This window comes from Cyprinodon tularosa, unplaced genomic scaffold (genome assembly GCF_016077235.1).
Source record: "Cyprinodon tularosa strain WSP-4 unplaced genomic scaffold, ASM1607723v1 ctg399, whole genome shotgun sequence".
Classification (NCBI taxonomy): Eukaryota; Metazoa; Chordata; class Actinopteri; order Cyprinodontiformes; family Cyprinodontidae; genus Cyprinodon; species Cyprinodon tularosa.
In genome coordinates, this window is record NW_024039117.1 from 905,292 (window position 1) to 925,927 (window position 20,636).

Consider the following 20,636-nt stretch of genomic DNA (forward strand, 5'->3'; position numbering starts at 1 on the left):
AGCAACCGGTCTGTGGTCCCTAGCAACTGGTCTTTGGTCCCTAACAACCAGTCTGTGGTCCCTAGCAACCGTTCTGTGGTCTCTAACAACCGATCTGCTATCCCTAACAACCGGTCTGTTGCCCCTAACAACCGGTCTGTGGCCCCTAACAATCGGTTTGTGGTCCCTAGCAACCGATCTTCTGTCCCTAGCAACCGGTCTGTGGTCCCTAGCAACTGGTCTTTGGTCCCTAACAACCGGTCTGTGGTCCCTAGCAACCGTTCTGTGGTCTCTAACAACCGATCTGCTATCCCTAACAACCGGTCTGTTGCCCCTAACAACCGGTCTGTGGCCCCTAACAATCGGTATGTGGTCCCTAGCAACCAGCCTTAGGCCCCTAGCAACCGGTCTGTGGTCCCTAGCAACCAGCCTTAGGGCCCTAGCAACCGGCTGTGGTCCCTAGCAAACAGCCTGTGGCCCCTAACAACCGGTCTGTGGTCCCTAGCAACCAGCCTTAGGGCCCTAGCAACCGGTCTGTGGTCCCTAGCAACCAGCCTGTGGCACTTAACAAGCGGTCTGTGGTCCCTAGCAACCAGCCTTAGGGCCCTAGCAACCGGTCTGTGGTCCCTAAAAACCGGTCTGTGGCTCCTAGCAACCAGTCTGGGATGGGTTGTGATGCTGGGTGAACCTTCCTGGAGCTCTGTGTCTCTGATCTGCTCCATCTCCTCCTTCATTCACTCCCAGATTTCTCTGGTTCTGGGGAATTTGGTTCTGAACATGAGGATCCAATCAGCTGATAACAGAGCATGGTTTCTGAATGAATGTGGTGGTGCAGTTGTTCTGGGAGCCACTCTTAGAATAACCTGTATCTGTGTGGATGATGAGGGTTTTTTAGTGATGGTGTGAGTGGTCGTTGAAGTGGCTGTGACCCCCTGAGTCTGCTGCTGATGCTCTGATCTATCAGGGGTGGAATCTGCCTGCCTCTGACCTGCAGCACCGTCCTCAGCTGCCCCCCCGAGAGAGGAGCCGTCATCCTGAGAGCAGCAGCTCTGCTTGGCTTTAAATCCCTCCCCTTCATTTCTCTGCTGTGTTCTCCTCCTCTCCATCAGCCTATTGCTACACTTGGACAGACTTTGAAGTCGTTTGGCAGTGATTTATTCAGTGTTTGTGTTCCTCCTGGTGGTTGGGTGGGTAGAAGAACAGAGCGCTGCTGCTGGTGATGAAGCCTTTTTGATGTTGGCTCTGTCAGTCCGGCCTCAGCAGGCAGGAGGAGCAGGTTCAGGCTGCAGAGCTGCTGAAGGGGTTTAGCTGAAATAAACTGGCTGCTTCTGTCCTTCTCTGCAGCTTTTTAATGGTTTAGAGACGAAGAATGGACCAACAGCTTGATTTCATCTGGTTTATTCCCAGTGAGATGAAAACCAGAGGAAACCCAGAGAGGTTAAAATAATAAGCACCTGTTCATCGGGCTGAGTGGACCAGCTGGTTCTGAGCGGGTTTACTGGAGGAAGACTCTGGACACCTTCAGGGGGTTTATTCCAGTGTCTTTCTCTTCAGGATCCAGGTCCTCAGTCACAGATGCCAGTGTTTCCCACAGGATTTTAGGAGACTGTGGGGGGGGGAGTCTCTGACCCTCTGGGGTGTTCATGTGTGCACATTTTTAAGCGTGGTGTATCCCACTTAAAGGGGAACAGTTTTTTTTTTACATTGGCTCCTTGATTTTACGTTATTCCATCATGTTCTACTCACCCATATGAGTTTAGTGTCATTTGGAGCCGTTCTGAAGATATTCTTTTAGGTTATATCCAAGTAACGTCTTCCTATGGGCAACGAGTTGAAGGCACAAACTAAACTGTTCATCATTTATAATTTATGGTACGCCAGCATTCAGAACATGGAGGCCAATCTCTGTCTCCCAGACATCCACAATTATATTTATATATTTTTTAAACAAAGCGAAGTGTGTATGTGGTCCACAAGGAGCCTAGAAATCATTATCTTAGAGAGGAAAACACAACGGACAAGTTGATTAAGTCACTGTTGCCGTTATTTCAGATAAAACATTTCAAATTCAGTTATTTATTTTAGACCAAATAACATTTACATTTATGTCCCGCTCACTCCCGTCCTGAATGAAAGCCAGGGGGGCTTACATTCAGGGCTGCATCGCTGAGAGGGAGGAACTCCTGCGGGGTTGGGACGGGGGAGGCGCCCCACGGCAGCACCTGCCGCTGGAGGACAAGAGTAGGAACGATACGTGCTTTCACTTAAGAGTCTCCAAAAGCCGCCAGTGACACCAGAAAAGTCGCCAGATTTGTTGCTAGTCGCTTTTTTGGAAAAGAGTCGCTGGATGGATCTGAAAAGTTGATAAATATAGCGACAAAGTTGCTGAGTTGGCAACATTGCACGGGCGAACCGGGCAGCCGGGACAGCGTTTTTATAAAGGAGGGCGGGACGCGCGCTTCGAAAAAAATATAACAATTTGTCTCTCTATGGCGCTGGGTTACGGGCGGTATGAAAGTACAGCTGTGGAACGGTCTGATAAACTGACAGATCTTTCTGTTGTTGTTGTAGGGTGGCTGGGCTCTCCCTTAGAGATAGGGTGAGGAGCTCAGTCATCCGGGGGGGGGGGGGGGTTGAGCCGCCGCTCCACATGGAGAGGAGCCAGTTGAGGTGGCTCAGGCATCTGGTTAGAATGCCTCCTGGACGTCTCCCTGGTTAGGTGTTCCAGGCACGTCTCACTGGGAGGAGGTCCAGGACCAGCTGGAGGGACTATGTCTCTCTGCTGGCCTGGGAGCGCCTTGGGATTCTCCCGGAGGAGCTGGACCAAGTGGCTGGGGAGAGGGACGTCTGGGCCTCCCTACTGAAGCTGCTACTTTCGCAACCCGACCCTGGATAAGCAGAAGATAATATCCCATAAACATGGGTCTCGGGTTTTTTTTTTATACTCTGTTGTACTGTCAGTCTCTATTGGACGTCCGTCTCTGTTGGACGATTGGTCTCTGTTGGATGGCCCGTCTCTGTTGAACGGTCTGTGTCTGCTACACAGTCTGTCTATGTTGGACGATCCGTGTCTGTTGGACTTCTGGCGCTGTTCTACGGTCTGTCTCTGTCAATGGCCTGTCTCTGTGGGACGGTTCGTGTCTGTTGGACGGTCTGTCTCGTTGACGGTCCGTCTCTGTTGGATGGTCTGTCTCTGTCAACGGTCTGTTTCTGTTGGACGGCCCGTCTCTGTTAGATGGAATGTCTCTGTCGACGGTCCGTCTCTGTTGGACAATCGGTCTCTGTTGGATGGTCCGTCTCGGTTGGACAGTCTGTCTCTGTTGGACGATCGGTCTCTATTGGACGGTCTGTGTTTGCTGCACAGTCTGTCTATGTTGGACGTCTGTCTCTGTTGATGGTCCGTCTCAGTTGGACAATTCATCTCTGTTGGACGATTCGTCTCTGTTGGACCATCACAGGTTCTGGCTGCAGGTCCAAGCTTGTTCTTGTAGAACCTTTCATTTCCTCTGTCTTCATTCATGTGTAATTTTACTGACTCAAAGTGGGCGGGGCTTGTCTTCCACCGTCATTTTAAAGAAGCAGATGGAGGATCACCTCATTAAATCTTCAGCTTTTCTTATTGAGCGATTTGCTCCTGTTTTTATTGATCATTTGCAGCTCAGCTGTTGGCCCAGGTTCCCATTGGATCCACATCACTTTACATTTTCCTCACACCTTGCTCAGACAGCGGTTAGCTCCAACATGGACGCTGACATCAGGACAACTGCTGCTGCAGCATGTCCCACTGAAGTCAGACGCCATTCATTCCTGCCTCCATCACAGACAGACGGACTCGGGCCTCGAGCAAGAGTTCCTGCTGCTTCCCTGCGGCTCATTAGCTCATCTGTATCTCTGACTGTTGCTGCCGTCCTGCTGTAGAGCACCATGCAACAGCAGCTAATAGGTCCTCAGAGGAGCCGCCGTGTTCAGAGTGGAAACGCCAGCCAGACTCCAGCTGTCTCTTTAACTGATCGGAGTTCCCCCTTCCTGCCTGTTCCTCTCCGTTGTTGCAGAGGAACTGGGGAATACGGCTCGTCTCAGAAACTCTAACATCCCAGAGACGTGTGTCGGTGCAGTCGGTCTCTATTATGCAGATCAGTGGCTGTTACAGTCAGTTTAATGTGCAGCCTATAGCGGCACGAAGTGTCAGGGTCACTGAACGCCTCTGTAGCTTTAATGGATGCACAGACATTAACCTCCACAGATCCCCACATGCGGGTGAGATCCCATAGACAGTTGGGATCCTTCCATGGAGCCTTTCTTTCATATCATCCATAGCAGTGGAAGGTCCCTGGTTTCCTCTCTAATGATACTCCTCTGGTTTTCTTTGAAGACGGGTTTCCTACAATCTCTGCACAGTTTGCTAAAGCGCTGCTCACACTCTAATATTTATACATCTGCACTTAGCTGGTCTCCTCTGCTGAGCTCTCCCTGCTGCACTTTATCTATCCTGATAAACAGCTTTAGGCAAACAGAGAAAACACAACAAAAAGCAGAAATCAATTTTTACCAGTTAGTTTAACATTATAAATAATAATAGTGATGACACAAACATCATCATTCCTGAAAGATGATTGGATGACAGTTTTCCTGCTACAAGGCTGCCTCTAACTAAATACTTTTATTATACTTTTACTCCTTGATTGACCAAATTGAAAGTGCATCATTATGAAATTTTTAAAATGGATTAGTATCAGGGCTGAGTTTCTTCTGGGTTCTTCCGGAAGAAATTCCTGCTAATAGATCATATGATGGAGAACCGGGATCATTCCATAGAAAAGTCAACTCACTGTAGCCACCCTGATACATGAGGAGAAACCTTTATGAGAATAAACACAGTGAGACAAATTAGGAATTATATCGTTTATTAACTGTGTGCCTCACAAATCTAGATTCATCAATAATTTTCTTGTTTTTGTTCTTGGCTGGTCCTTGGCTGGTCCTTGGATGGTCCTTGGCTGGTCCTTGTCCGGTCCTTGTCTGGTCCTTGGCTGGTCCTTGGCCGGTCCTTCTCTGGTCCTTGGCTGGTCCTTTGCCGGTCCTTGGCTGGTCCTTTGCCGGTCCTTGGCTGGTCTTTGGCTGATTCTTGGCTGGTCCTTGGCTGGTCCTTTGCCGGTCCTTGGCTGGTCCTTTGCCGGTCCTTGGCTGGTCCTTGGCTGGTCCTTTGCCGGTCCTTGGCTGGTCCTTGGCCGGTCCTTGGCTGGTCTTTGGCTGGTCCTTGGCTGGTCCTTGGCTGGTACTTGGCCGGTCCTTGGCTGGTTCTTGGCTGGTCCTTGGTTGGTCCTTGGCTGGTCCTTGGTTGGTCCTTGGCTGGTCTTTGGCTGGTCCTTGGCTGGTCCTTGGTTGGTCCTTGGCTGGTCTTTGGCTGGTCCTTTGCCGGTCCTTGGCTGGTCCTTGGCTGGTCTTTGGCTGGTTCTTGGCTGGTCCTTTGCCGGTCCTTGGCCGGTCCTTGGCTGGTCTTTGGCTGGTCCTTTGCCGGTCCTTGGCTGGTCCTTGGCTGGTCCTTGGCTGGTCCTTGGCTGGTACTTGGCTGGTCCTTGGCTGGTCTTTGGCTGGTTCTTGGCTGGTCCTTGGTTGGTCCTTGGTTGGTCCTTGGCTGGTCCTTGGTTGGTCCTTGGCTGGTCTTTGGCTGGTCCTTGGCTGGTCCTTGGTTGGTCCTTGGCTGGTCTTTGGCTGGTCCTTTGCCGGTCCTTGGCCGGTCCTTGGCTGGTCTTTGGCTGGTTCTTGGCTGGTCCTTTGCCGGTCCTTGGCTGGTCCTTGGCTGGTCCTTTGCCGGTCCTTGGCTGGTCCTTGGTTGGTACTTGGCCGGTCCTTGGCTGGTCTTTGGCTGGTTCTTGGCTGGTACTTGGCCGGTCCTTGGCTGGTCCTTGGCTGGTCTTTGGCTGGTTCTTGGCTGGTACTTGGCCGGTCCTTGGCTGGTCCTTGGCTGGTCTTTGGCTGGTCCTTTGCCGATCCTTGGCTGGTCCTTTGCCGGTCCTTGGCTGGTCCTTGGCTGGTACTTGGCCGGTCCTTGGCTGGTCTTTGGTTGGTCCTTGGCCGGTCCTTGGTTGGTCCTTGGCTGGTCTTTGGCTGGTTCTTGGCTGGTCCTTGGTTGGTCCTTGGCTGGTCCTTGGTTGGTCCTAGGCTGGTCTTTGGCTGGTTCTTGGCTGGTTCTTGGCTGGTCCTTGGTTGGTCCTTGGTTGGTCATTGGCTGGTCCTTGGCTGGTCCTTGGCCGGTCCTTGTCTGGTCCTTGGCTGGTCCTTTGCCGGTCCTTGGCTGGTCCTTTGCCGGTCCTTGGCTGGTCCTTGGCTGGTCCTTTGCCGGTCCTTGGCTGGTCCTTGGCTGGTCCTTGGCTGGTCCTTGGCTGGTCCTTGGCTGATCCTTTGCCAGTCCTTGGCTGGTCCTTGGCTGGTCCTTGGCCGGTCCTTGGCTGGTCCTTGGCTGGTCCTTTGCCGGTCCTTGGCTGGTCCTTGGCTGGTCTTTGGCTGGTTCTTGGCTGGTTCTTGGCTGGTCCTTAGTTGGTCCTTGGTTGGTCCTTGGCTGGTCCTTGGCCGGTCCTTGTCTGGTCCTTGTCTGGTCCTTTGCCGGTCCTTGGCTGGTCCTTGGCTGGTCCTTTGACGGTCCTTGGCTGGTCCTTGGCTGGTCCTTTGACGGTCCTTGGCTGGTCCTTGGCTGGTCCTTTGCCGGTCCTTGGCTGGTCCTTTGCCGGTCCTTGGCTGGTCCTTTGACGGTCCTTGGCTGGTCTTTGGCTGGTCCTTTGCCGGTCCTTGGCTGGTCCTTTGCCGGTCCTTGGCTGGTCCTTTGCCGGTCCTTGGCTGGTCCTTGGCTGGTCCTTGGCCGGTCCTTGGCTGGTCCTTGGCTGGTCCTTTGCCGGTCCTTGGCTGGTCCTTGGCCGGTCCTTGGCTGGTCTTTGGCTGGTCCTTTGCCGGTCCTTGGCTGGTCCTTGGCTGGTCCTTGGCTGGTACTTGGCTGGTCCTTGGCTGGTCTTTGGCTGGTTCTTGGCTGGTCCTTGGTTGGTCCTTGGTTGGTCCTTGGCTGGTCCTTGGTTGGTCCTTGGCTGGTCTTTGGCTGGTCCTTGGCTGGTCCTTGGTTGGTCCTTGGCTGGTCTTTGGCTGGTCCTTTGCCGGTCCTTGGCTGGTCCTTGGCCGATCCTTGGCTGGTCTTTGGCTGGTTCTTGGCTGGTCCTTGGCTGGTCCTTTGCCGGTCCTTGGCTGGTCCTTTGCCGGTCCTTGGCTGGTCCTTGGCTGGTCCTTTGCCGGTCCTTGGCTGGTCCTTGGCCGGTCCTTGGCTGGTCTTTGGCTGGTCCTTTGCCGGTCCTTGGCTGGTCCTTGGCTGGTACTTGGCCGGTCCTTGGCTGGTTCTTGGCTGGTCCTTGGTTGGTCCTTGGCTGGTCCTTGGTTGGTCCTTGGCTGGTCTTTGGCTGGTCCTTGGCTGGTCTTTGGCTGGTCCTTTGCCGGTCCTTGGCTGGTCCTTTGCTGGTCCTTGGCTGGTCCTTGGCCGGTCCTTGTCTGGTCCTTGGCTGGTCCTTTGCCGGTCCTTGGCTGGTCCTTTGCCGGTCCTTGGCTGGTCCTTGGCCGGTCCTTGGCTGGTTCTTGGCTGGTCCTTGGCTGGTCCTTGGCTGGTCCTTTGCCGGTCCTTGGCTGGTCCTTGGCCGGTCCTTGGCCGGTCCTTGGCTGGTCTTTGGCTGGTTCTTGGCTGGTCTTTGGTTGGTCCTTGGTTGGTCCTTGGTTGGTCCTTGGCTGGTCTTTGGCTGGTCCTTGGCTGGTCCTTGGTTGGTTCCGTGGCTGGTCTTTGGCTGGTCCTTTGCCGGTCCTTGGCTGGTCCTTGGTTGGTACTCTGCCGGTCCTTGGCTGGTCTTTGGCTGGTTCTTGGCTGGTCCTTGGCTGGTCCTTGGCTGGTCCTTTGCCGGTCCTTGGCTGGTCCTTGGTTGGTACTTGGCCGGTCCTTGGCTGGTCTTTGGCTGGTTCTTGGCTGGTACTTGGCCGGTCCTTGGCTGGTCCTTGGTTGGTCTTTGGCTGGTTCTTGGCTGGTCCTTGGCTGGTCCTTGGCCGGTCCTTGGCTGGTCTTTGGTTGGTTCTTGGCTGGTCCTTTGCCGGTCCTTGGCTGGTCCTTTGCCGGTCCTTGGCTGGTCCTTGGTTGGTACTTGGCCGGTCCTTGGCTGGTCTTTGGCTGGTTCTTAGCTGGTACTTGGCCGGTCCTTGGCTGGTCCTTGGCTGGTCTTTGGCTGGTTCTTGGCTGGTACTTGGCCGGTCCTTGGCTGGTCCTTGGCTGGTCTTTGGCTGGTCCTTTGCCAATCCTTGGATGGTCCTTGGCTGGTCCTTTGCCGGTCCTTGGCTGGTCCTTGGCTGGTACTTGGCCGGTCCTTGGCTGGTCTTTGGTTGGTCCTTGGCTGGTCCTTGGTTGGTCCTTGGCTGGTCTTTGGCTGGTTCTTGGCTGGTCCTTGGTTGGTCCTAGGCTGGTCTTTGGCTGGTTCTTGGCTGGTCCTTGGCTGGTACTTGGCCGGTCCTTGGCTGGTCTTTGGTTGGTCCTTGGCTGGTCCTTGGTTGGTCCTTGGCTGGTCTTTGGCTGGTTCTTGGCTGGTCCTTGGCTGGTACTTGGCCGGTCCTTGGCTGGTCTTTGGTTGGTCCTTGGCTGGTCCTTGGTTGGTCCTTGGCTGGTCTTTGGCTGGTTCTTGGCTGGTCCTTGGTTGGTCCTTGGTTGGTCATTGGCTGGTCCTTGGCTGGTCCTTGGTTGGTCCTTGGCTGGTCTTTGGCTGGTTCTTGGCTGGTCTTTGGCTGGTCCTTGGTCGGTCCTTGGCTGGTCCTTGGCCGGTCCTTGGCCGGTCCTTGGCTGGTCCTTGGCTGGTCCTTGTCTGGTCCTTGGCTGGTCCCCTACAGTTCCTTTCTGTCATGATTTGTTGACATTTAGATCTAAAGAGAAGCGCCATCTCCTGGTCAGACGCTGTAATTCAGTGAAAGGATGGAGCCAGAGTAAAAAGTTATGCACGGCCAGGAGGGCATTGGCTGGAAGTTAGAGAGGATCTAGCTGGGAGTTGCAGGGGGGTGGGCTGCTAATCAGCTGGCGTTTGAGTGGCAGGGGCCATACTGAATGGCTGCTACTGTAAATTTTTCATTTTCAGAAGGTTTATGCAGTGTAGAATCACGTGTTGTGCATCTGAACAGCTTTCAGCACAGCACAGAGCCGTGTAGTTATGGTGCAAAAGCATTTTCCATTCTAGCAGCTGAATCACTGTTTATCTTTTTTTCTTTCATTGCTTTTTTTAAAGCACTAACCCATCAGTTTAAAATCAACTCTTCCTCAGATTAGTCAGCATCTGGTGGCGATTAGCTTAGTTTCTGGAAGCTGATCAGATCTACATGGTTTATTTAAAGGAATAGGTTGTTTTGGTTTTCTTCTCTAGAAGTTTAACCAATGATGCAGTAAAAATGTTTTATTTGCAGAAACAGAGAAGCTTTCAGTGGCGCTCAGGCTGCATCAGGCTAAAGCTCAGCTCTTATTTCTACTCCCTCTCTCAGAAAGTGCAGAGCCTCTGCACCATTTCCGTTCATTTCATCCCATTTCTCCATCTTTGTGAGGATAATTGCATTGAAGGAAGGCCATCAGACTGTTCTTAGTATCCCCATCATCAGAGAAGCCCTTAAAGGGGAGATCTTCATCGTCTCGAAGCTGAGGAGGATTTCTGACTGCTGCCTGATCAGAGGCTGTCTGTTAGGTTGATCCTTTAAACCAGGATGAAAACATTAACAGAAAAATAGACTTTTCCCAGACTAATTGTTTGCTGCAGATGAACATAGATGTTGTTGTTCTGTGGGAAATGATCAGCACCTCTGCAGATTTCCTCTGGTTTGCTTTCGTTGCCCAATTTGATTTAACTGTACCTGAAAACATTTAGCAAAGGATTTTATTTAAAGTTCACACGAACCCCCCCGTGACCCAGGGGGGCTTTAGAACATTCAGCGCCTGTACATATGGGTATTACAATGTCAAAATAGCATGTCTGCATATCCTCAGAAGGTTCTGGTTCTCCGCTTTCCAATGAGCAAAGATGCACAGTTTAGTCTGTTTCCTCTAAGTGTTTTCTTTCCAAAGAGCTCTCACTGATGTTTCTATGTTGAGCACTTATATAACGGCTATTTTTGCAGATATTCCAATAACATTTGAAAGGCTGCTTGCCAGGATATAAGACAGTGTGTCTGTTGTGTGAAATTGTTCATTCCTGGCCTGCTGGAGTAATATTATTAATCATTTCCTACATAGAAAATCCAGGCGATAATAGTTTTTTTTAATATCCAGAGCTGTTTTATGAAGCATACCACATCCACAGCAGAAACTAGAGAGTTTACATGGAGCCCAGAACTTTATTTATACTCCATGTGGCTCAAGAGCTATAGAGGTTTGAATTTGGAGAGGCCTTTTTAGGCATTTTCGGATGAAAATCCTGGGAATATTCAGGGATTTTAGAAAAACTTTCAGAACCATGATGGCAGCGTTCCTCATGAATAATCAGACAGTTTCCTTCATGCTGCAGCTGCTTCTCTTCTAACCTGCAGTTATCTGTAGTTCAAGAAGGAAAGTTGATCAACGTTGGTGAAGATTTTCAGTGTTCCAGATCATAGTCATTCCAAAAAAGTTAGAAAACAACAAAAACCAGGCCAACAACGACCCCTATTGCAAAGGGGGGGACCCATTCATCCGTTTCTATTTGCATGTTTTCTAAACTAAAACCAGGCTTTGTTGGGCTGCTGGATAAAACCTGGAACTCAACGCTATTTCTGACATTTTGAATTGAAAAAGCTTCCTGGATGGAAGAGAAACGTCTTCAAACTTGGAAACAAAGTCCAGTGGATTGATTTTAAACTTTTTTAACTTTGTTGGAAAGTAGATCCACCTTCATTAAGAAAAGAAAACCTTTTATGTAGCTTAGGGAATTTAATTGGTTTGAATATAAAACTATCCCTTCCAGAGACTGGGTTCTGGGCGAGGCGTATTGCCTGAGGCCGACTAAAGTAGAAACTTTACGTGAACCAGATCATATCGGGGTCATTCAACTTGCTTGAGATTTAAAAAAAAGGAAAAAAAGGGATAATTGTCATGATTTTATGAAGAGTTCGGACCCACATGCAGATAAACCAGTCCAGAGAGACAAGGGAAAAGGTTTAACAGGTTTATTGAGAAGTTTTGTGGAGGTTCCAGTGTTGCTCTGAACACTGCTCAACCGGAACTGAAAGGTGAGGGGAAGACACTGGGGTTAGTTCAGGTTCAGTGGGAGAATTGATTCTCGAACTTGAAGAGGAGAAAAGGTTGGCAGACTGCCGTTTCCAGAGATTAGGTTTACTCTTAGACTCCAGTAGGTGAGGAATGTGTTCCAGTGTTTGTCTCATACGGAGGAGGGCAGACAGGGTTACCCAGAATGCGATTGCTTGTAGATGAACAGAGAAAGACTGACTGCCACTCAGATTTCCTGCGGTACGTGAACGGACTGTTGTGCAGATGAATCCCTTGCTCAGTGTGAATCTCAAATGTTCCCTCAGGGAAAAGTGGATCCAAACCTCCGGTTTGTTTTCTCAGCTCAGTTTGAAGCTCAGTTGATCCTTCCAGGGAGAGAAGGTCCGAAAAACCCAGTTTGCAGGATGATTTCCTGCCGAGAGGCAAAGACAAAAATAACAACGTTAGGAATCAGGTTGACAAAAACTCAGTTTGACTCAGCAAAACTGGCTAGAGTACCCAAAACTGGCAAACACTCTGGCTTGAGGTAGTGGCAGTCAGCAGCTTAAGAATCCTCCGTTAACGAGGTAACCCGTTGCAGGTGTGTGAGGAGGAGAATCAGAACCAGGCGCCGCCTGGTGGAGGAAGGAAGACAAACACACAAAAACACAGACTGGAGTCCTAACAATAATGAGCTTTATTCATTTTTTCCATATTGGATTTTGTGCACAAAATGGGAAAATGGCTCATTATCTGTTTTTTTCTTTTTTGTTTTGGAAACAAATAGTAAGAAAACAAGTGTATTTTTGCATTTTTAATTTTTGGTTTTAATTTGAATAATGAAGGAACAGATGATACACAGATATTTCAGAGCATGAAATACAATCTGGCATCTTGGCATCCTGTTTTTAGGATTAAGCTCCTTCTCCAAACCAGAAACAGGATCTCTACAGAAACCTGCATCCGCCTGCATGTCATTTCTCCCATAATTCAAAGCGAACCTCTGCTTCTCTGTTTCCCCTCAGGATCTCGTCCCAGGCTGGAGGACGCCGCTCCTCGGATCATCGAGCATCCATCTGACCTGATCGTGTCCAAAGGAGAACCGGCCACTCTGAACTGTAAGGCCGAGGGGCGGCCCACGCCCACGGTGGAGTGGTACAAAGATGGCGAGCGCGTGGAGACGGACCGGGAGGACCCTCGATCCCACCGCATGCTGCTGCCCAGCGGGTCGCTCTTCTTCCTGCGAATCGTGCACGGCAGGAGGAGCAAACCGGACGAAGGCGTTTACGTGTGCGTGGCCCGCAACTACCTGGGCGAAGCCGTCAGTCGCAACGCGTCGCTGGAGGTGGCAAGTGAGTGATGGCGGAGCTTAGCTGCTAGGCTGAGAGCGTCAGCAGGAGAAAAGACTATGGATTAAGGATGAGTATCGACCCAACGCCTCCATATTTTGGTTTCACGCTTTGCAGGCTGCTCTGATTCCCAGAACAGAAAAATCTCCCAGAGTGAGGAGGAAGAATGGAGGGAAGGTTTGCTAGTAGTGAGGGAAAGATAAGGGGGAGAGCTGCTCCATACAGGGTGTCAAATATCTGGAGGCGTTTGCAGTAAGAAAGAATTGAAATCACAGATCTGGTTCCCAGGTGATGATGTGACGCTGTTACTCTGCGGCCCGCCGTCACGATGCGGCCCACTGTCTCGGCTGTCTGGTTGGAGGCCGAGCCTGAAGACCTGGTTCCGTCTCTGTTTTGGGTTGGTGTCCAGCAAATTAATGCAGATAAGCCCCCCTACCCTTCTACAGACACTCTGGTGTACCTCCCCAAAATTGTAGGTGACCTCAGACAGGAGGCCTGTGATTGGTCAATTTCAGTTCCCCAATCTCCAGTAGTCAGCCATGATGTTTTCTCACATGGCTGGTGTGGGTACTGGCAGAAACTCTGGCTGTAGTGCCGTCCACAACGCCTGGCACACCTCGACACTATCCCAGACACCGCGCAGGACGCTGGTTTGTAGCTCCGTGCGACGGTCTGTTCACGGCTGGTCTTTGGGGATCACTCACAGGTGAACTGTGTGTAACCCTGAAGACACGCTGTCAACACACTTCAAACTTGGCATCAATCAAAAATATAACCAGGATTATAGGATCCTGGGAAACCAGACCTTAAGTCCATCAGCAGCTCTGTCTGCTGTTACTGGCTGCTGGGGGGGATAACCTTTAGGAGCTTTTATGGATGTTTCTGGGGAGGAGGAGGATCAGGAGGGCAGCTGTCCTCCTAAGCAGGTGAGGGGGGGGGGATACGGTCCGGTCCAACTTTTCCAGACTGACAGAAACAGCTGAACATGGCTGCCATCAACCCCCCCCCCCCATTCGTTGGATGGATGTTAAGCTCCTCAGACTGGAAACCAGCAGCGGCTCTTGCACGCCCACCATCACCCAGTGTTTTGGGTGGAGGCCCCCGATGTTGTTGATCAGCTCTGTGTGGCCTTCACTGACCCATCGGATAATCCGGTTCTCCTCCTCACACTGTCTGCTGAGGCACACATCCGAAAGTCAGTTCACGTCTCACTAATGGGATTCCAGGTCCTGGCCGTGTTACAGACGCAGCCAGTGGCCATCTTGGTTTTAAAAGGGGGGATCAGATGGTTGGGGAGACGCCCTCCCCCGTCGGCCATCCAGCCAGACGCACACGGGGCAGACTTCCCTCCAGAGGATCCAGGAATTAATCAGACCAAACAAAGGCCTCTGTGTGTGTGTGTGTGTTGGGTGGGGGGTGTGGGTGGGGGTATAGTGGGCTCTGAGACAAAAGCTGTAAGATCCATTCTCTGTAACGACAGAGGAGCCAATCAGGAATCAGGGAAGGCCCCTGATTGGCTCCAACTGTGCAGTCATACTCAGAAAGTTCTGCAGCTGAAAGTTCTAGGAAGTCCAGTTCCCAGAATCAGGATCGTCTCCTGGGAGCCGAGGCTCTGCTGGAGACGCATCAGTGACTGACGACGGGAGCAGAATGAGACGATCCGCTGCGTCAGAGAGGATCCGTTAGTTTGTTGGTTAAATGTCAGCTGTGTAGCATCGCTCTGTGCTTGTTTGCATCGCTGCTGATCGTCTGCAGGACGCCACGCTCTGAGCCGCTCCTCTGAGGAACATTCAGCAGCTCACCATCCTGCTTCATCAGACACATTTCAAATCATTGAAGAGTTCCTGAAGAGTCTGATACTGGGTTTTTAATGACCACTTTACATCTGGCATGCAGGGAAAATGACACTAAAGATGATAAGTTAGCATTTTAAAGCGTAAGTAGAGAAAATGGTTCATTTCAAACAGTGTCTGTTTGACGTCTCAGAGGCTCAGAGAGGAATAACTGCAGCTCCGTGGTCAGGCTGTGTCTCTGCATCCCGATGAGGAGCTTCTATCCCTCCTGTCTGTTTGCTGCTGCATCCTTTCAAACAGGGAGGAGAACAATGAGCAGAGCAGCATCTTTCATTCAGCTGTGGTCGTCCTGCTCCGCCGACAGGAGCTGATGGCGTCTGATGGAGAGAGAACGCCATGAAGGCCTCAGCGCTGATATCCGGTCTCAAATGAATTGATGGGATTCTCCCCATCAGAATATCACCTTCGTAAAACTCATGAAACGTGATTCCTGCTTTGACTCATTCATCAGTTCTGTTACTGTTGGGATCCCAGAGGTTCCAAGTTCAAGCCCCACTCCCACAGACTGCCACTCTGGGTCCCTGAGCAAGACCCCTAACCCTCACGCTGCTCCCCCGGGCGCCGCACAATGGCAGCCCACTGCACCCCATGGGGATGGGTTAGATGTTTATTTCCCACTGTGGGACCTTAAAGGGATTTACACATTTTTTACACACAGAAGTTCAGTTAGGAGCAGAAAACTGGTATCTATTCTGTCGTTAGCATAGCTAGCGTTGCTTAAACCGTGTATTCTTCATACGTTCCTCCCCGAACTCTGAGATTTCCAGAAGTTTCAGAGAGATCCATAACAGACAGTTCCAACGATCAGAGGGATAAAGAACAGCGATCTGACCGGAACACCTCGGCCTTCCTGTTATCCGCTGGATGTCTCACTCTCTCTCCGCGGGTTGTGGAGCCACAGCCGCCGCGGTTGTTAGGAGCCATCTTGCTGCTGTGTGTTTGTGATTGTCGACCGTCTCGCCGACTCTGAAGGTTTCTGGGTCGGGTTGTTAGAGTGACGCGTTTTCCTTCCCTTCTGTCCGTTCTTCAGGTGGATGTTTAATGTTTGTGGAGCGAACCCTTCGTCTGTCAGGATGACGCATCACAATCTAACCAGCTGTTTGAGGCATTTCAGGTTTTACCGTTGTGTGAAATCATCATTGATTTCTGCTCCCATGTATTTGCACATGATTCATTCCTTCTTAAGATTCAATCTGGATGCAGACCCTCTGCGACGGGGGGCTTGAGGCGTTCAGGTGGAGCTAAATGCAATTCTGCTCCAGGATCCGTCTGTTTCTGTAGTTTGTTGACCGGTTTGGAAAATTGGAAATGTTGCTTCTCTCTTTCTGGAGCTCCAGCGCTTCCCTCCTACTGAGAGAAAAGGCAGCTGTTCATTCAGCAACCAGCAGCCCTTTGAACCCAACTATTAACACAGGCGTTGGATTTCATCATTCTCTCCCCTAAACTCAGACTCTCCCTGTGTTTTCGGGGAGCTTTCAGTGCGTCTGTGATTCCCTGATCCAGTGTTCCGGCTCCAAGCGGACCGTTTTCCTGCAGTACGAAGGCATGTTTGGCTTTTTGACTCCCAGAGGACAGAGGACCAGAGGTCAGCTGACGGACCGGCTCGTCTGCACACAAAAGCCCTGATGTCAGAAGGACGTTTCACCTTCTTCACTCCGCAGCGGCGCAGAGCTGCAGGAAAGGTGGACGAGGGCAGGAAGCAAACAGTGAAACTGCTTCTGAGGGAGAAAAATAAAAGGAAAGGCGCCTGTGTTCATTCAGGAACCAAAGGTTCTCATCCATTAAACAAGGAAGGAAGGAAGCAGATATGGGTGGTCTGTCCTAGTCGGTCCTGGTCCTACTTGGAATAGACCTGATCTGTCCCTCTGGCTGAACTGGAGACACTTTGCAAAGCAGAATGACTTAAAGGTTAATGATGATACCTGACTTGAACTGTGGCATTGTGGGAGTGGGATTGCAGCCGGTGGTCCCTGCCACCCGCCCCGTGTGGTGGTCAATCATTAACCCCCGCTGGCTGGGGGCAGCCATTGTCCGCCCAGTTCCACCCCAGGAGTGGAAAGTGTTCCTGGTTTCCAGATGGGTGAGCTACAGTAGAGCTGGGGGGGGCACAGAGGTAGGGGTGACAGGACAGGGTCCTGGGGGTGAGGGCTTGATTTGCCTTACAATGGGCCCCTTAGCAATTCGACGTGACCCTGTTGCCACGCGGCCAAAGGCTGCACCCCATCAGCCATTACTAGATTAAAGTAATCCTCTTTTCAGGCTCAGACAATTGCTTTATTAGCCGACCACACACAGGAGCTCCAGCCATTGTCGTGGGGACCCTGAGGGTCCCATGCTGGGAGTTACTGGGCAGAGGAAGGTGAAGGGTTGTGGGTTCAGCGCCTTTCCCAGCTTTCAGACCAGCTGTGTGCTTCTCTGCCTCCAAAGCAGGAAGAATATTGCTCAGTTAATAGGCAACAGGTGAAAACTCCTCCCTTCCTCACCTTCTGACGGCCTTCAGGAGCTGTTTTCCTTTGCTGTTCGCTCAGTCAGGCCTAAATACCTCCGTCTGATATTTTATTCATGCTTTTGAGAAGCAGCTCTGGGAGGATTGTGACCCGGCCCTTATGTTTCAGGAGGAAGGGCAGGAATACAATCCCTGATATAGAAGAACCAATAAAACATAATCAGTCCCCTCCTCCTTCATCATCAAAGGAATGAATCCATAAAGAGATAAATAGGTAGCGTCATGAAAGCCATGGATCTGACGGCCGCTCTCCTTGGCTGCACGCCTCCTAACGGATCGTTCGTCCTTGGCGGTCCCCAGCCTGCGCTCTCTATCATCTATACAGATTAAGAGGCCGAGGGCAGAGAATAAATCACATTCAGCGCTTTTTGAAAATGTGATTTTATTGATCCGAGCTCAGAAAATGTTTTCTGTTTCTCCTCAATGGGTCTGAGGCTGCGGCCGTCAGGGTCGGCCACTCAGCCTCCCATCAGAAACAAATCATCGTTTTGCTCAAGGACGTTTGACCGTCTGGACGTTTGCGGCAGTAATCCTGCTGCCGCTCTGAAGGACGTCCCCCTGTCCTTCGGGTTCTTACGGCTCCTTTCAGGCAGAGAGATGCTGTTTTGTCTTAATTGTGATAGAACTCTAAAGCTCCGCTGAGTTTGGTCTGAGGGGGATTTACAGTATTAAGACATGAATAAACGATCACAGATCACACACAGTTTGGGTTTCACTGAACGTCTGATATAGTTTAGACTCATTTTCATGTGTAGGCCTGACCCAGAGCCTCCAGTTTACCACTACCAGTACAACCTGGGGGGGGATTTACCATTAGGCAATACTAGGCAGCTGCATAGGGCCCCATAAACTCTGTTTCCATGTCTGGTTAATACAACGATTCCTTATTTGTTCACATTAATTATGTTTTTGATGAAAATCCTTTGGCTAAAACACCATCAGAGCACTGATAATATTAAGTGTGTCTCAGCCCCCCCCCTTCAGTGTCCACCATATTGGATCAGTCCATTTGCTGCACATGTTCAGAAAGGTCCAAACAGACAGCAGCAAACCATTTGAAAACAAACCATGCAAAGAGCAGTGTTGCCAACTTAGCGCTTTAGTCGCTATATTTAGCCACTTTTCAGACCCCTCTAGCACTTTGATTCCTAAAAAGCTCCTAGCGCCAAATCTAGAGACTTTTTTCTGCTACTGGAGACTTTGGAGACAACATCTGAAAGCAGCGAACTCTGCTCTCCAGAGCGAGTAGATTGGTAACCCCGCCTCCTGCTCTCCTCTATCTTGTCTGCTGTCATGATTCATGCAGCTATTATTTCATCCAAATGAAAAATGGAGAACAGAGAAGCAGATCATGGCTTGTCTACAGTGAAAAGAAGGACTGGGTTATTTACTTTGGCCTTTTTGGAAACACAGGAAGGAGCAATCAGCTAAGTGAACTTAGTGGTTGGAAAAAATCTTTCATTCCTTTAGAGACAGCATGAAAAGTCAGCTGAGTACAAAACATAGAGAGGAAGCTGGTTGGAAGAAAAAGAAGAAGAACTCCCTTGCTTGCACTATGTTCTGGTAAATGGGCTTCAACAGCAGGATTTACCCACCATCACCTCAGGAGATGTTTGATCGTCTCCCGATCTTAAATTCCTGATTTGGAGGCTGATCGCCCCTGCTATCTCCCTGTATACTACCTGACACTCACCATAAAAATTGAAATTGAACTTTTTTTGATCTCACAATGGATAAATGAACTCTCTGCATTTAATCCATCCCCGTTGGGGAACAGTGGGCTGCCACTGTGCAGCGCCCGGGGAGCAATCTGCATGAAACTTGATCCACAGAAATCTTGCCTGACTCAAGAATTGGTCCGAAAAGGTCAAAAACTCGTACAGCGTATGCCGTGCTTTAGCCATTTTCTCCTAAAATAAGTGCTTTTTTCTTGAATTGAGGAGGTAAGTGAGACACTTTACCAATGGAACAAGACAGGGTTGCTAAGGAACCTTCTTCCAGTGGTTCATAAAATGCGTCACAAACTGTCGGACAAACTATCTTTGATCACATAGAGGACAACTCAGATCTACCCTTAGTCCAATTATTGGCCTCCTTTATGGGAGGCTGGTTGAAAATGAGCTTATAACCCTGATAAACAAGATGGAAGCAAACAGGATGATGTTCAGAGGAACTGAGAAGAGAAGCTAGTCATCCCGTGAATTCGAGTCGGTAGCTTACCTCCAAGTAAGCACGGTCCTCCCCATCGCTCTGCTGCAGCATATTTATGGGCATTCATTACTAATATGGATGCAGAGGCACGCGTGGGCCACACAGACCCCCGCCCCTCACGAAAGCAGGCTGATCCCTCTGCTGTTTGTGAGTCAGAGATCGCCTCCTGTGACGTCCCGCCGCAGCCTTAGGAGTCGGGTCGGTACATTCCAGTTTCTCTGTGCTCCTCATTAATCGCCCGCCCTGAACCCCATCCTACCGCTGCCTGTGTGGCTGGCAGGTCAGGGCGCCGGGGTCAGGCCCGCCATTAATGAGGCTATAAAAAGACACCTTCACAGGCACAGGTTTTATTTTTCAGACCAAGTAGAGTTTCTCTCATTATCAACCTCCTTTCATTTAGTTGGTCTTTCTGAAGAAAAAAGAGGACAATATTTTATTACCTGATCACCATTTATCTGTGAAGATAAAAGCCTAATTCAGCTCCGAGTGTATTATAATGGATGGATGGATGGATGGATGGATGGATGGATGGATGGATGGATGGATGGATGGATGGATGGATGGATGGATGGATGATGGATGGATGGATGGATGGATGGATAGATGATGGATGGATGGATGGATGGATGGATGGATGGATGGATGGATGGATGGATGGATGGATGATGGATGGATGGATGGATGGATGGATAGATGATGGATGGATGAATGGATGGATAGATGATGGATGGATGGATGAATGGATGGATGATGGATAGATGATGGATGGATGGACGGATGGATGGATGGATGAATGGATGGATAGATGATGGATGGATGGATAGATGATGGATGGATGGATGGATGGATGGATAGATGATGGATGGATGGATGATGGATGGGTGGATGGATGATGGATGGATGGATGATGGATGGATGGATGGATGGATGGATGAATGGATGGATAGATGATGGATGGATGGACGGATGGATGGATGGATGGATGGATAGATGAATGGATGGATAGATGATGGATGGATCGACGGATGGATGGATGGATGGATGGATGGATAGATGAATGGATGGATAGATGATGGATGGATGGATGGATGGATGGATAGATGATGGATGGGTGGATGGATGGATGGATGGATGAATGGATGGATAGATGATGGATGGATGGATAGATGATGGATGGATGGATGGATGATGGATGGATGGATGGATGGATGATGGATGGATGGATGGATAGATGATGGATGGATGGACGGATGGATGGATGGATAGATGATGGATGGATGGACGGATGGATGGATGGATAGATGATTGGATGGATAGATGATGGATGGATGGATAGATGATGGATGGATGGATGGATGGATGATGGATGGATGGATGGATGGATGATGGATGGATGGATGGATGGATGATGGACGGATGGATGGATGGATAGATGATGGATGGATGGATGGATGGATGGATAGATGATGGATGACGGATGGATGGATGGATGATGGATGGATGGATGGATGATG

General features: G+C 50.3%; 1 protein-coding gene across 4 annotated transcripts in view; it reads left to right on the forward strand.

Moving 5' to 3' along the window:
• The window catches only part of robo3 (roundabout, axon guidance receptor, homolog 3 (Drosophila)), a 233,956-nt gene that overhangs the window by 153,931 nt on the left and 59,389 nt on the right, over nucleotides 1–20,636 (forward strand). For all 4 annotated transcript variants that reach the window (XM_038297822.1, XM_038297823.1, XM_038297824.1 and 1 more), the window contains exon 2: nucleotides 12,229–12,555. In XM_038297822.1, the coding sequence (XP_038153750.1) occupies nucleotides 12,229–12,555 (327 nt within the window). The remainder of the gene's footprint in view (nucleotides 1–12,228; nucleotides 12,556–20,636) is intronic.